Source organism: Aedes albopictus, chromosome 2 (assembly GCF_035046485.1).
Source record: "Aedes albopictus strain Foshan chromosome 2, AalbF5, whole genome shotgun sequence".
NCBI lineage: Eukaryota > Metazoa > Arthropoda > Insecta > Diptera > Culicidae > Aedes > Aedes albopictus.
The window spans coordinates 170,514,312-170,530,281 of record NC_085137.1 but is presented as its reverse complement, the minus strand read 5'-3'; the positions used below and the strand labels follow the sequence as shown (position 1 = coordinate 170,530,281).

Here is a 15,970-nt window from a genome sequence, read left to right as displayed (position 1 = left end):
AAGAAATGCGAGAGAAGAAAGGAAAGAACTGTCACAAAATGTAAATAACACATCGCATAGTGCAGTAAACGTTGAACACACGGGGCAAACATAAAATGAAATAATGATAAAAATGTTTTATTACCAAGCTACTTGTGTCAAAGAGCTGTCGCAGTGAATATTGATTATTCCAAAACTCTAAATTATAAATATTTATGCTACTTACTTTAACTAGTTCAAATTGGCAAAAGTACTTTTAGTTTCTTTGGCCAGCATAGACTTTACTGTGGGCTGCCTGGTTCGTTTGATTTGAGTGGGTGGTTGGGTGGATGATGGGAGCCGGAGAGAGGATCATTGTTGTGATCTCTAGCAACCTTCACGTTAAGGGAAACCCATTCTTTGACTTTTCACTGTCCTTTCGTCTTTTTGGCATTCGACGTTTTGCCACCCATTCTAATGTATCAATCCCTTATGAAGGTCCCATCATACCTAGACCGAAACGTCGGCGATAAACTAAATTCAGTCAGCATATATAACTTTGAACCGCAAGTCGAACACCCAAGAAATAAAAAATATGTTTTGGTCTGGTCCCTTCTCCTTCTTTGGCGTCGGAGGAGGTCATAGTCCCCCACTCATTCCCCCACTAGCTGAGCATTCTATCCCCTCAGGTTGAGCAGAATTCTGAAGGAAGAATCTCACGATTAAAAATAATTCCGCGATTAAATCCCCATTCGGCCAAAGTATCAGCTTGTTTATTTCCATTTATATTAGTTTAATAGTTTATTTTCAAAATTACGGGATCCTATTACAATACAGTAGGGGGACTCACTAAACAGCGTAAACTGATTAAACGTCGCGATCACCAAGGCAATCTTGGATAATTTCATTGGCAATTTCATGAAATATTTCAAATAATCAGATAATCATGGCTTACGTAGTCAATTAATCTGTTTGGTGAATACCCTTAATATCATTAAGGACAAGGAAACAACCATAGAGTTTCTAACTGAAGGATATTTAAAAGCTTAACTTTAAAACTAGAGCTTATATTACAATGTGTATACAGGATTCCACATAAATTTTATTTATTAACATTTCAGAACGCATGAGTATTTTATGCCACAATTGCATTTTTATGCAAAAGGTGTAAATCAAAGTAGGCTTTGCTCCTTCCAATGTTGTTGATAATAATCAAATTGGTTTTGTACTCCAGTTCATAGCTCCAAAATCTGAAAATCTTGGACTAGGTGCCTGATAAGTTTTCAATCACATATTCACAAAAAAAATCAGTTGTCATTCGGAATTCAAAATGTATTAAACAACCAGGTTAGTAGCTTAGTAGGCAATATTTAAATGATTAAATGAAGAAATAATTGATCTCATGGAAAGTGCACTGCCGTCCGACTTCTGCTCAATTTGTACGTGACAAGGCATATTCAATCACGGAATACCGAATACCAGAAGTGGCACGGAAGGAAACTAGGGTACCGATAACTCGAGAGGTCTGGTTGCATCCTCCTCGCCGCGAGATGCATCTCGCTTGTTACAATTTCTCCGGCATCGCACGCTAAAGCTGCTCTACTCGAAGTAGAGTGAGAGTTACCCAGGTTGTGTTTTTCAGGCAAAACGAAAAATGTGTAATGTTAACACTACTGTTATATTCACATCCAAATTAAGATTTTTTAGTCCAATACGCTAGAAGAGGTTCTTAGATCCAAATAAAAAATTAAAATAAAAGATATTATGCTTTATGACGGTTCTAAGAGCCTCTACAAGACTAATTGACCATCAAAATGTTACTTGGGATGGGTGCGAAAATGCATTACTTTTCACTGTTCACTGCATCAAGATGCCTGTAACCTGAACATATTTGCAGAATGTTGCCACATAGCTGGGCATGAAAATTCGTGATGGTCAGCTCTAGCGTGCAGTTCCTATCGAGTTACGTCAAGGAATATGACACTGCACTGGCTGGCCCCACTCATAAACGGGGCAATTGATCTCACCGAGACACAATTACCCACTGACTAGGTACTGCTTGCTAGCTATTCTAGGTTTATGAACGGATGGCCCAGTGCTCTGCTGGTCTGGTGACGTCCACGGACGATGATGGACTCGCGTGATGCGATGCTTGTTCTATATCTAATCGGGTGGTGCAAAACACCGGGCGACGCAGCGATGCCCATACACTTGGGGACAGATTCAATTGGCGCGAATTATGGGCCCAGTCAGTGGCATTCCAAAGTGCAAAGAGATAGTACGCGGAAAAAGGTTAACTGTTGATGGCGTCAGATGGCGGGAAATGGTGGTAAACTATGAGTGATAGTTTGTTGTCGCACGTTAGTATTCATTGAGTCGTATAAGTATGAGAAGGTGTGATTGTTTTGGATTTATTGGACACTTGTTGCTTTAATTACGCTATTATAAAGCAATATTGTTACTGTCTTCGTTGGAAATGAAATACAACGCCAGGTTGGCTTGAAGTATGTTATGGAGCAGTGATGTAAATTTTAAAGTACGTGATTTGCTAAATATGATAGACCATGCGGTGATGTTTGGGAGTGGTCTTTGTATCGACTAAAATACATTCTCATCCAGATCTTGTTTGAGTTGATCAAACTGAAAGCTGCGGTAATGCACCGTCGGAAACGTGACTGACTTAATTTAGATTTTTGCCAATTGGTGTGAAGGGAGATTTCCCTCTCAATCACCATGTCAACACATTGTAAACCAAGTATAAGCACTCATACAGGGCAGGATGATTAAAAATCCCCCTTATGACGCAAAATACTACCCAGGTAACCAATAAGCAGTTAAAATTGCATTTATTTAGCACTATATGCGCCTTTACTGCAGGTAATTAAATGCTAATATGCCGTATATGCGCCATAAGTGCTAATTAAATGCAGGTTTTGGCCCAATATACGGCTGATTAAATGCTTATCTTTCCTATCCCCAAAAAATCGAACATAAACAAAAATATTTTGCCCTGCGCATTTCAGTCGCTTCATATTCTTCTCTTTCTATTTTTAATCACACTCTCCTGTGTGACTTTGGGGCTGTTGTTTTTTTGCTGTTCCCGCTGAAATTGGGATTCGATCCCACAATCCTCTGGCTGATGATAATGCTGAACCGCGCTACAGGATGAGCTATAAACGATCAGATAATGTGCGTTGATTTTTTGATCTATTAAAAGGCTTTGGTATGGTACGGTGTGGAAGTTATTTTTCTGTGCCCGGACAGCGGCTCGGACAAGTGCTGATAATCAAACCATCCACAGAATACACGATGGCATAATTGGTTTTTTATTCCATGGGATTTATTTGGAAAACATTTGTTCTCTCATTGGTTTGCTTCGTTGCTACTAATAAATGATAGGACATCTGTATGGTAATGGATCCTACAGTCGTGGCACATGAATTGAAAAGTTGAAATGTGTAACAGTTTAACATCACCCATCTCTCTTAGCAGTTTTATGGCAATAAAGTAGCAGTTAGTATGCTTGTTAACAAAAAAATATCGCGCATTTGAAATGCTACACTACAGCTGTCAGATTTTAAGCAACATTTGAAATGCTAATACAGAGCAATTCTGCAGTAGAACTGCTATGATACAGCAGCAAGCAGATATAATGCAATTTTATAGCTGAAATAAGGCTTATTTAAATGCTTATTGGTTACCTGGGTAGCTACAAAAGCCTAATGTAGCGATTGTTCATGTACCATGTACGTACAGAACGCTCATAAGGCCGGTGGTTCTATTCAAAAACAAAACATAAACATTGCTCGAGGAGGATTTGCATGAACTTGGAGTTTTCGAGCGATGCGTTCTAAGCACGACGAATGAACCACGAGATCGCTGCGTTCTATTGAGAACCTAGCATCCAAAAGGTGGCCCAAGCCGGAAGGATTCGGTGGGCAGGTCATATTGCAAGAATGCCGGATAGTAACCCTGCAAAGATTGTGTTCACAATAAATCTGGATAGTACAAAATGAAGTCGATGTGATGCACATCTGACGTGGTGGGCTGATCAGGTCGAGAGTGATTTGCGAGTATATGACGGTCCCGAGGTAGTCAAGAAGCAGCAGAAAACCGAAATCATTAACGAAGAAATGTTTGAATTTAGTCTTATTTATGTGCAGATATTGCATGAAGCGCACATTTCCCATCATCTTACCCTAGTACCCGTCCAACTCTGCCGTAGACAGCGTGTTCGTTCATATTGGATCGCCTTTTGAACGGATGCCAACCCGTCCGCGGCCAACGTCACAAGATCGATTCTGCTGGCAGGGCAGGGATGATCTTTGTGCGACTGCACCTTTTCACCAGATGCAATCAAACGGCCGAACGGTACGGAAGTCGGAGATAAATTAACCTTCGAAGCCCTGCGCAATTTTCCGAGATCTAGTGCAAAAAAAACCATCGGTCGCAACCCAAGTGAGCGACGACAACGTGCGTGGGAGCAGCGGAATTTGTTTGTCAGTGGGTAATTGAATTTTGTGCTCGCCAGCACGGTGCCGGTATTATCTGTGGGTAGAGGTAATAGCGTGGTGGTGAACATAAAAAGTTTGCGCTTTCGGTGATGCATTGTATTTTCGGTTTGACGGTAGGACGCTTGAATTGAGCTCAATTTAGTCAGTGGGTCTAGGTCAAGTAAGAAGCAGGCAGGTCGTATTTTACGGATGATGTGATAACTTGTTCAAATCGATTAAGTGAATTGAAAAGTAAGTGATTGTTTTGTTATGTGTGGTACATGGGATGTCTTTTGAAGATGAAATTGATCAAAATTAACATAATTGAAAGCTGCTGAATCAACTCAACATCAATGTAATTGATTCAACAGCAGTTAGTCAAAACGTGTGCCTGTGCACGTTGTATTGGCGAGGCTTACATTTAACCATGCGTCTCCACGCTGCAAAATGTGATGTTGATTGGCGCGTACTGTGACATGACGTTGATTTGATACTTTCTTTTTATACAAATTATACTGAAACAGTCAAAGTTCATGTATATTACAAGTAAGATCACTTGGAGCAAGGACAATTTTGCCCCAATTCACTAAAAGTGAAAACAACGAAGATGATCTGCGGTTCACAGGAGTTTTCTCTAGTAAACCGAGTACCGATAGGCGGTAAGTGCAAGAAAGTGCATGTTATGATGAAGATGAATGTGATAGTGAATACTCAAAGATGAATGTGTAGTGGGGCAACGTCAAAGAGAACTTTGAGTCGTCGGGGTTGAAGAGAACGCTCCAGACATCGCCATTAAGTACATCCTTTGTAAATGATCTAATTTTGACTGGACTGTCCTCTCTTCGCCCTCTTGTCACCACACAAGACATCATCTATAGGCCATTATGTTGGCCGAACAACAGTTGCGTTAATCCATTTGGTATACTTGGGTCTTAGACCCCAAGCCAAGCCCCAAGCTTTAGCAATGGTTCGCCGGCATTGCTCGAAGGCCATACAACACAGATCGAAAAAAGAGTGTAAAGTTCTGTGACATATGATGCACATAATTGGAGCGTGGGATATCACAGAAGTTTACATGACATATCATGTAAAAGTAATAAAATATCATGTAAACTTCCATTATATGTCATGTAATTCAGCATGACTCTGAGGGTTTACACGACATATAGCACAAATTTACATGATATATCATGTAAACCATCATAACACTAAGTTTACATGACTGAAATGAAGTTTACATGACGTGTAAATCTCATTATTTTTATCTGTGAAGCTTTCCTAATTCTGAATTAAATATGAGGTGCCAAGGTGCTTGGAATCAAGTATGACTCCAATAAATTTTACCTGTTTAGTCACATTGAATCAATTGAATTTCAGAATCATATAGACGCAAAGGTAGAACGCCATTATGGTTTCACCTTTCCGTGAAAATAGAGTAGAACGATAGATGGTTTACTCGGACTTACCGGAAGGCCATATTGAAGGCACCAACCCTCAACAACCTGAAGAGCGCTTTGCATCAGGTCGACGAAGGTACTGATGGACATTCCAACTAACAATGTAAGGTAGTCATCAGCAAAACCATAAGTAGGAAACCCGCTATTTTTGAGTTGCCCCAATAGCGTGTCAGCTACGAGATTCCACAAAAGTAGGGATAAGACTACCCCTTGGGGGCATCCACAAGCACTCGATTTCCTATTCGCTGCAAAACACCCAATCAAGATTGCTTTTGAGCGAATGCTTTCTCGATATCGTAAACAACCTTGTGCAAAAGAGTTACAGTGGACTTGACAGATTGGTAGGCTTGTTGGTTCACATGAAGAGGCACGTAGGCCAGATGAACATCACGGATATGATGATCCACAATGCTTTCTAAGCATTTCAGAAGAAAAGAGGTCAAATTGATAGGTCTGAAGCAATGCTTCTTCATACGACGCACAACCCATTTTCAAAATAAACTTCACAGTAATGTCTCATCAAGTTTTGGGAATATTCCCTAGAGATAAAAATTGCAATAAAATATTGTTTTCTTGTTGCGTAGAAACGAAAAACATGTTTGAAATAATTTAATCCTTGCTGAAGGAAAACGAAGTTCGTTCACTCGAAAATTCATACCTATATTTTGCAAGGATTGTTTAACCGACTGACTAGACTCAAACTGCAAACAGTTGTACAAAGGTTTTCCAGCCGGATCGTTCAGCAGAACGAAGAGCTTGATGATAGGCCTTGCGACCCGATCTTAAGGCTTCCGAGCCAATCGAACGACGTCTGTTCCAACTCTTTCCACATTGTTTCCTGAGCTTCGCCAGATCAGAGTTCCACCAAGGCGGTCTTCACAGACCGCAGAGGACAAGCTTCTTCGAAAGCTTCCATAATGAAGGCCGTTGTAGTATCAATAAGCATCATCTAAATCACTTGGAGTGTCAATGGATGGTGAGCATTCATGAAATTTGGCCGCTACCAAATCAGTGAAGAGATCCCAGTTGGTTGACCGGAGGTTCCTGAAACGCAAAGAATTCGAAGTAACAATCGAATGTTCAGAGAAGAAGTAGGTGATGGTCAGATATAGATTCTTCATCTGACACGTGCGAATTGGTCAGCTCGTGAGTAAATCTTGTAGAGCAAGCATTATGTCTAATACTTCCGCTCTAGCAGATACCATCAAGGTTACCTATAGTAAGGAACACTAGTTTACAAAATAAAACAAAAGTCGTGAACTTCTGTCACCGATCAAAATTTTTGAAGCACAATATAGCGCTGATTTCGAAACAGTGCTTTAAAAAATTTTAAGAAGAACAGTTTTTGAGTTTTAGCTCAATATTGAGTTTTACAACTTTTTAAAATATGAAATTAACTAAAATTCAAATATCTTGCATTTTGATCAACCAATGTTAAATCTTTTTTAAATTAAGAGCTAAATATAATACCATATCAATCATTTGAATGCAGGTTTTGCATCAGATTGATGGAATTCAAGATATTGATGAATTTCAGGGACGATCTCCTTTAATTTTAGCAAGTATGAAGAAATGTATTTTTTTTTTTCAATAAGAAAAAATAACAATTTAAAAATTCTTTCTCATTGTTTATTTGACAAACCATATGTAGGCGAATTACAGTAAAAAAAAATCAGCTAAATCAGATAATTGATTACGAAGAATGAGATGTGTGAAGTGAGCGACTTTGCTTAAAAATAGAACAAAAATCAATTACAAATCATAAATGGCCGGGGTTCTGCTAAACCGAACTAAGCGCCAAAAACTTTATTCCGAGATAATCAAGCTTAAAGTTCAACCAGTCACAAATAAACAACAGCTAAGATTATTTGAAACTTTTCCGCACACTTGTAACTTACAAGCCTTTATTAACCATCAGAGATGAAGTATATATGTAAATTATTTGAAATCATTGATATAATCACATTTAATTTCTCAGTGCTTTGCACTCAGTTCACTCTGGCTGAACAAAAAGATTGGAATATGGTTTATAGTTCAGTGTGGCTGACTGTGTTTCTTTGTTTCAGAGAAAACCAGTCGGATTATGAAAAAATCTTGTTTTTTCATCATTTATGAAGTTGAAATCGATATCACTCACAATCCTTACATCAATCAGAGAGGACGCGTATAGTATGGTAGCACAGAGGTCTCAAAAAAGTGTGAAATATGCCGTTTGAACGGCAGAAACCCTCCCAGTCCAGCCCTTCCCACCCATGTTTTGTTTTTTCATAGGCAGTGCATGTGCACTAATGTGCAGGTACAGAGCAAGAGTGATTATGTCAAATGATGTCCTGCATGTCCTGAAGTCCTGAGATGTGAAAGTGGAGCAATTTGTGTACTTCAAATGTATGCTGGTGGAAGAAAACCATGAAAATGTTCTGCCAAAGTGAACCAAGACAAAAAAAAAATCAAAAAATAATGAAAGAGATTCGAACTTGGATCATTCAAGTGATAACCAAGCGCGTTACCTCTAGCTCATTTTACCTAGCTGAAGGTCAGTCGTTAAGTCTGAATCAAGTTCTAAACATTCTTCTCAAGGATGGTTTTTGTGAAAACGCTATTTTTCGATCAGCCAAAGTGAACCAAGTGTTTGATTTTTTTCAAGCTCTATTATTCTAATTAGCCTTGTTGTTCAATGACGGCTTCTGTATTACATTATCAGTATGAGGTGTGTCGACATAATGCAGGTATTCAAAATCAGTTAATTTTTGTATTGTTGAGAATAAATTGATTCTGAAATGCAGTGGATTTGGTTCGGTCTGGCTGAATGTGATTTGGAAAAATGGCAATCAGCGCCATCGAAACATAATTGGATCCTGCAACACCCATATTTCTAATTACGTGTTCAATTCTATCAAAGATTGTTAGTATGAGTCGGTTAGAAGTTAGAAATCTGACGGTGATGAGGAGAACTTGAAATGTTCATCATCTGGGCCAAAACTGAAATATTTCGCTGATTCTATGGAATGGTTTATAGTTCACTCTGGTTGGATGCAATTTTATATTTTGTATGTTCTGCCACACAGAAATTTTGAATTTACTCCACGAAGAGCTGTCAGAATTACTGGATTTTAATATGGAAGGAAGATCATCTCATTTTTCATTCAATGGTTAAGAAAACTCAATTTTTCAAAAAATGGTCTTTAGTTCGGTTTAGCAGAACCCCGACCAAATCTTGAATGGAAAGTCGAAAAAAATTCCGCTCTACTGTATTTTTTTTTCCTTCGCGTTTTCGATCTCAGGGCATGATTCTACACCAAACCAACGTAGGGCTGAGAATCGTAAAAACACGTTCTTTTCTAGACAGTCTACCATCGGCGCCGCGTTCGCCGCCCGAAATGCTTTTGCCACCACGTATTTGGTTACCCAATCAGTGATGACCAGGAGCCCGCATTTCCGGCTCGCAAACGGATCACGGGACCTATTCAGTCGATAGACAACATCTCCCATGGAAGTTTGGCCGGTTTGGCATTGCCGGTGTCAGAGGGACATTTAGTTCTTTGCACGCCTTACAGACAGCGCAGGCCTTCACGTGCCGTCGGACATCCATAGCCATTTTTGGCCAAAAGTAGTCTATCTGTACCTCTTGGAGCGTCCGTTCAAATCCTAGATGAGCAGCTGTTGGTATATCGTGGAAATTGCGGACGATCTCGTCTCTGAGGCCTGCTGGGACAACTCTCTTCCAGCGGAATGCTTGAACTCCTGTTTCATCCTTCACTGCACAATTCTTGTAAATTACTGCTCCTTGCAGTTTGTAGTCCGGATATTTGTCTCGATTCGCCCTCACCGATTCTAGGAGTTCTGTACACCATGAGTCTGCTGCTACTGTCTCGTTTGCGATGAAGTTTACTTCGCCGATTCTGCTGAGGCAGTCCGGAACAACATTAATTGAACCTTTGCGGTATTTGATGTCGAGCCTCAGAATCCATCGTGCGAGCCTGGGCGTAGGGTTTTTCATCGACTTGAGATACGATAAACTGGAGTGATCACAGTAAACGATAAAGTGGGATTATTCCACGTATCCCCGAAAATTCTCAATAGCGCGGATGACCGCTAAACACTCCTTCTCAGTAACTGAGAATTTTTTCTCCTCCGATTAGAGTTTTTGTGACATGTACAGTATGACCCATAAAAAAATGCGACATTCCATTTTTTTGCGGTATTTGATGATTTTTAATAAAATAACCCCAATGAATTAAACTTTTTTGGATTATGATACAATAAGGAGGTCATTGTCATACAGGATCTCTAAAATTTTTGTCAAAATATTCATTGGTTACGTATATGGGATACCTTATAATTGTTAACAATTTCTAAATAAAATCAAGTTTTCCTCTAATTTTCAGAATAAAATGAACTAAGATAGAAACTTTTAAACACATGAGAACAATGAAGAAATATGTACTCTTTAATACGCCCATGTTTGAAAAATATTTTAAAAATAATTTCAAATGTTTAGGAAACAAAAACTAAAAAAGGTGCTACATATTAAAAACCATATTTAAGATAAATTAATAAAAAACTAAACACTGTTTAAACATTTTTCAAAACAATTTTTTGTCGATAAAGGCATATAAACCTACCTTTATGATAGGTGCAAATACTAAGTACTTAAAACCAATTTCATGCTTAAAACATTATATTTTCTAAAAATTATCATTTGTCAAATAATTCAATCTCCAGAAAATGTCTCTTAATTTATAAGTAAATATTTTTTTCGTTCTTGTCCGACGAACCAACGAACTCCTGAAGACCTTATCCAGCCATAAAAGTACTATTTTGAAAATAAAATTTGATTAAATGTGATTAAAAGCAATTGAAAGAAAATGATATCCTTAAAAAACGGCCTCTGGCGCGTGGACGATTTCGACATCCATATGTTCAACGTTATATTTCCAAACGTAAGTGCATGAAATCAGTTTATGTCCCTTTGCCATTACCAGATTAGTGGCTCTACTATACTATCCAATAGATACATGCAAGGTTAATCAGTTCGAAGTAGGTGAACGATGACTTTGAAAACTGTCGCATTTTTTTATGGGTCATACTGTAAGCGATGACTTTCTCCTGGCCGTCATGTTCCTGGGTGAGCACTGCACCAATCGCAAAGTCCGAAGCTATCGAGAAGGGTTTCGAGTTATCGGGAGTCGTCAATACGGGGGCCGTTCAAAGTTTCAGAGTTTGGAATGCTTTCTCGCACTGCTCGGTCTATTTGAAGTGCACTTTAGTCTTTATTTGTTCTGTCAGGGAGCCGCAATCCTGGAGAAATCTTTGATGAATCGTTTATGGACAGCCCCTGAACAGGAAGTTCATTACCCGCGACAGGGCCTGACTAGCGGTCGACAGTTCGAAGGGTACTACCTTAAATTGGTAATGACCTCTTTGAGGAATAGTGAACGCTGTCTTCGGACGATTTTTTTGCGCCAGGGGGATTTGCTTGAATGCTGCTTCTAAGTCGGTATTTTGAGCTTCCAAGGTTGTTCATAATTGCATAGATGTGTGGTGTTGGGTAGGCTTCAGGCACAACTATCGTATTAAGCTTACGTGCGTCCAGACATAACCTCATGCTTCCGTCCTTTTTCTTGACTGTGACGATTGGGTTGTTCCATGGGTAGCGGTTGGTTTCTTCTATCACGTCTAAACTGAGCATTCGATCTACCTCTTTGTGTATGTCGTTCAAGAGGAATCGTAATACTGGATAGCACAGCTACTTTATTGGGGCTGCTTCACCGGTATCTATCTGGTGTTCATAGAGAAGCGTCCTTCCAAGTTCAACGATATTCCCAGAAGTTGGAAACGAGGCTATGGTTTGCTCAAGTTTCTATTTTTCATCTTCGGTTAGCATTCTTAGTTTTTTCAGGTCTACGTTACTGTCTACAAACGTTAATATTCACCTCGAAGCATTTCCAGAAGTCTACGCCTAGTATCAGGATGTCCGGAAACGTTCTAATGCATAGAACTGGTATTAAGCGCCTCCCGTTGTTGTATTCGATCAGTAAATGTACGTAGAAACTGGCGTTGTGTAACGTGTTGTCCGCGGTGCTGATGGTACCTTGTACTTGGAACTTTGTTAGTCCCAGTGCTTCTGCTAGATTGGTCAGATGACCTCCGAGGACACTGTATATCGCACCGCTATCCAGCAATCCTTTTAGTGGTCGACCCAGTATCGTGATGTCTGCATATGGTCTATTGTCTATTGTTGGATTTATGATTGTGGAGACTACTTTGCGGAATGTTGGTATGTCTGTTAAGTGGGGGATTGGAAGATTGGTGGAAGTTAGTTTTAGTTGATTCTCCCTCTATCGGTTTCCCGTCAGAGAGTTTCTGTTAGCTCCGGCCAGTTGTTTCCATCTAGAGGCACAAGACGGGCATTGTCGGGTGGTGACTCCTTTATTGCCGCAACTGTAGCAGAATGTGTACGTTTTTGGGCTGGGGCACATTGTATTGCGTTGATCTCTGCTGGCTCCGTTGTCACTTCTTCCCATTGGATTGCCAGTTGCTGTCGAGCTTCTTCCTGCTCGAGCATGTCCTCCGGATGGATCTCGTCTATCTGTTCGTTTGCCTCTTGGGATATGGCATTCACTTGCTGTCGGTACTGCGACCCTACGGGGTTGATACGTGGGGGCCGGTTGAAGGTCGGGTTGTCAGCTCTTTCCAAGTTGGTCGTAGCGAGCCTGGGTTCCTGTTCCGCATACAATAAGATCTGGAGACTGCGAAGTCGCGGTAAACTGCTACCAGCTCCTTTACAGATGTTGCTCTTGCTACCGAAGCAATGGGTGTGAATGGGTCTGGGTCTTTTGATGTAGGATGTTCGGATAACATGTAGCAAACCTTGTAGCAAACATGGGAAGGGGGAATCGAAATTCCGTATTTGCTCTATCCAATGACTCAAAAAGATACCAAAGTCTCTGTGTTGTGACTTGTTTACAAACACTGCAGCTGCATCGAATCACCAGTGATACAACTTCTTCCTAATTCAAACAAATTACCCTTCACATGTCACGGAGATATTTTTACCATGCTTTCAACCCAGCAGGTGGCCTCACTCTTCCTAATACATGGTACAAAAATCAGCTGTAATTCTGATCGATGATGCAAATGTGGACATCTTGCTCTTGCAATTTCCTTGCAATCATTTTTCGAGTAGGTGGGTATGACTTCCCAAACGAAGAAGGTTCGAGGTGGTGACGGAAAACGTCAAGTTTATTACGCGCTCGGACACCTCGGCATGGCTCGTTCGTTTTCAATTGAATTTGATTAAAATAAATTGCTTACAACAGGATCGGAATCTGGCGGTGTGTTTCTCTCTTAGCATTAACAATCACAGGGTTTTTTGGGACATTGGGAAGGGGTGTTCTCGGTTTATAAATAGCAAGCCAAAATGCAATGACGCGGGGGGTGGAAACTATACTTTGTTGGACGAGCTTTCTAAATTAGAAACCAATCGAGCACCAAGATCATGTGCAGTGGCTGAGTTGGATGGATCTGGTTTCCAAGTCCGATTGAATCTGGTTTTGTGAGCTTGATCTTCACTCGTGACCGATCTGTTAAAATTGATCACAGCAACCAGGCAGGACGTTAGACTGACCTGATCGGACTGATGGAATAATTGAACGTTTACCTACATAGTTTCAGAATCTAGACAAACAAATGGCCCTTTGCTCACCGATGTAGATACCGGCGTCGTTGACTGGTGAGCTATGCACTTTGATTGCACTGTCTGATTGAGCTTAATTGGTCTAGTTGTACTAGTTATTGTTCTTCACTACCACAAAGATTGATTTTATTTTTTCTAACAATTATTTTCCAGACATCCCTAAAACTACTAGTAACGTAAAACAAAAACTACCAACATGGCCTCCGGAAGTCCACGAAAAGATGTCAACTTGGACATGCAGCTGCTCAGTAAGCCATCGTCACCAACCAGGAACGGCGACATGATAGTGGACGATAACTATGATCCACATCTTCATCGAAACCGGCCTCATCCAACGACGTAATTACCCAACTTCAGTGGTTACAAAGCTCCAAGGATGGGAACACTCATTTGCAAAGAGTTACACTCACTTGCAGTTTTCTCAGCTCATAAGCGTGCAATCAAAAAATGATGTATGGAAGACTTTTGCCTTGTGATTTTGTCTAAAAGTTTGCCGAATAAAGTAGGGGTCGCACACGCTTACCAAATTCCTCAGTGAGCTGCGAAGGCAACTCTCCTCGAGGTGAATGTAATTTACACTCACCTTGTGGAGAGTCACTTTCACAGCTCTGTCACGATTTTGGGATTCATGAGCGACCCCTACTCTATTCGACAAAGTTTGAGACAATATCACAATGCAAAAGTCGTCCATACATCGTTTCTTGATTGCACGCTTCTGAGCTGAGAAAATAGCAAGTGAGTGTAATTCTTTGCAAGTGAGTGTTCCCATCCCTGCATAGCTCAAGAAACAGATTTAACACATTCTTCCATTCCCCCACCACAGAAACTTCGAAACGTTGGTGCATCTGCTCAAGGGATCGCTGGGGACGGGCATCCTCGCCATGCCACAGGCCTTCTACAATGCCGGCTACATATCCGGTTTCGTGAACACCATCCTGATTGGCATCCTGTGTACCTACTGTCTGCACGTGCTTGTCCAGGCCCAGTACATCCTCTGCAAGCGGCATCGAGTTCCTATACTGACCTATCCGATTTCGATGAAGATGGCCCTGGAGGAGGGACCGAACTGCTTGCGGCGGTTTTCACCGTATGCCGTGTAGGTGGTGGTTGAAGTGGGGATGGATGCTTAATTTTACTTATTAACGTTACTTTTTCTCTGCAGAGTTATTGTTGACGGGTTCATGATAGTGTACCAGTTGGGTATATGTTGTGTGTACATAGTATTCGTCGCTACTAACATCAAACAGGTAAGTTCAAAGTGGTGTTAGAATAAATCAAGTATTTGAAAAGGGGAAGTCTGTCAGGCCGATACTTCGGATGTCTCTTATGATCTCATCACTCAATCAAAATTAAATTTTATTGATTGGTACGATGTGATGGTCAAATATTTTCTAGTGTTCCATTTGAAAACTCCAGAAGGTATCAGAAGAACTTTCCGGAGACCCCCCGGGGGTCGACTCTTGGCCTCCTGGAGGAGCTCTCTGAGCAAAACCTGAGACAACAGCAAAAATTGCGTCGAGAAAATCCAGAAGAAAATGTTGGAGGAACTGTCGGAGAAATCACCGTTCACATCAGTCACTACCTTAGCGTCTTATTGCTAAGTAGGACTGCTTCTGTATTTACCCGCAACTATTTGCTTCGCATTAATCGAGTTTATTATCAAGACTAGCTTCACTGGCTCACTCTTCAGAGGCGCAAAAGCTTCCTCTACAGTCCTACGATAGATGTCGATGACGGTTCTGTAACACTAGCCCGAAAGACACTAGCCCGAATACCACAAGCCCGAATGTAACCCTAGCCCGAATACCACTAGCCCGAATGGTAGCATAAGGTATTTTGGGAAAAACTGATTAACAATTTCATCAGAGGTTTTTCCTTCTTTAAGTTATCGGCTATTCTTTCAAGATTTATTGACGCAAATCATATTAGCACCATCATTAGCGCCATAATCAATTTACAAATCCGGCAGAGGTTTTTCCTTCTTTGAAACATACACTGTTCTTCCGTATTCTATTATTACCAAGATACTGATAGATGAATTTCGATTCGGGCCAGTGAATCAAAATTCAACCATCGCGCAACAATAACGACAATGTCGCAACCGGAATTTGTTGCGACATTCTACCCAATGCGACATAGGTTTGTCCAAACTTGAACAGAATAGGACATAGATCGTGCATCACGAGTTTAGAGATTTTTTAAGGCTTGCATTGTGATTTTCGAGCGGTAATTTCGAGTTGGTAAACACTGCAACGCTGCTGAAGATGTATCATCGAAAAGTTTCGATTTTGGGATGGTAATAAATGATTATTCACGAGTTGAAGTACGCAACAAATTCAGGTTCCGTTTTGTCTGCAACAAAAAAT

At 40.5% G+C, this 15,970-nt stretch overlaps 1 protein-coding gene across 8 annotated transcripts in view; it reads left to right on the top strand.

Moving 5' to 3' along the window:
• The window catches only part of LOC115254025 (proton-coupled amino acid transporter-like protein CG1139), a 51,901-nt gene that overhangs the window by 15,328 nt on the left and 20,603 nt on the right, over positions 1–15,970 (top strand). For 2 of the 8 annotated variants that reach the window (XM_062850704.1, XM_029859394.2), the window contains exons 2-4: positions 13,758–13,943; positions 14,428–14,700; positions 14,767–14,851. In XM_062850704.1, the coding sequence (XP_062706688.1) occupies positions 13,801–13,943; positions 14,428–14,700; positions 14,767–14,851 (501 nt within the window). In that variant the 5' untranslated portion in view covers positions 13,758–13,800. Of the gene's footprint in view, positions 1–4,317; positions 4,519–4,561; positions 4,704–13,444; positions 13,641–13,757; positions 13,944–14,427; positions 14,701–14,766; positions 14,852–15,970 lie in introns of those variants that run through there. The other 6 variants (XM_029859396.2, XM_029859398.2, XM_029859397.2 and 3 more) reach the window with 6 other exon arrangements.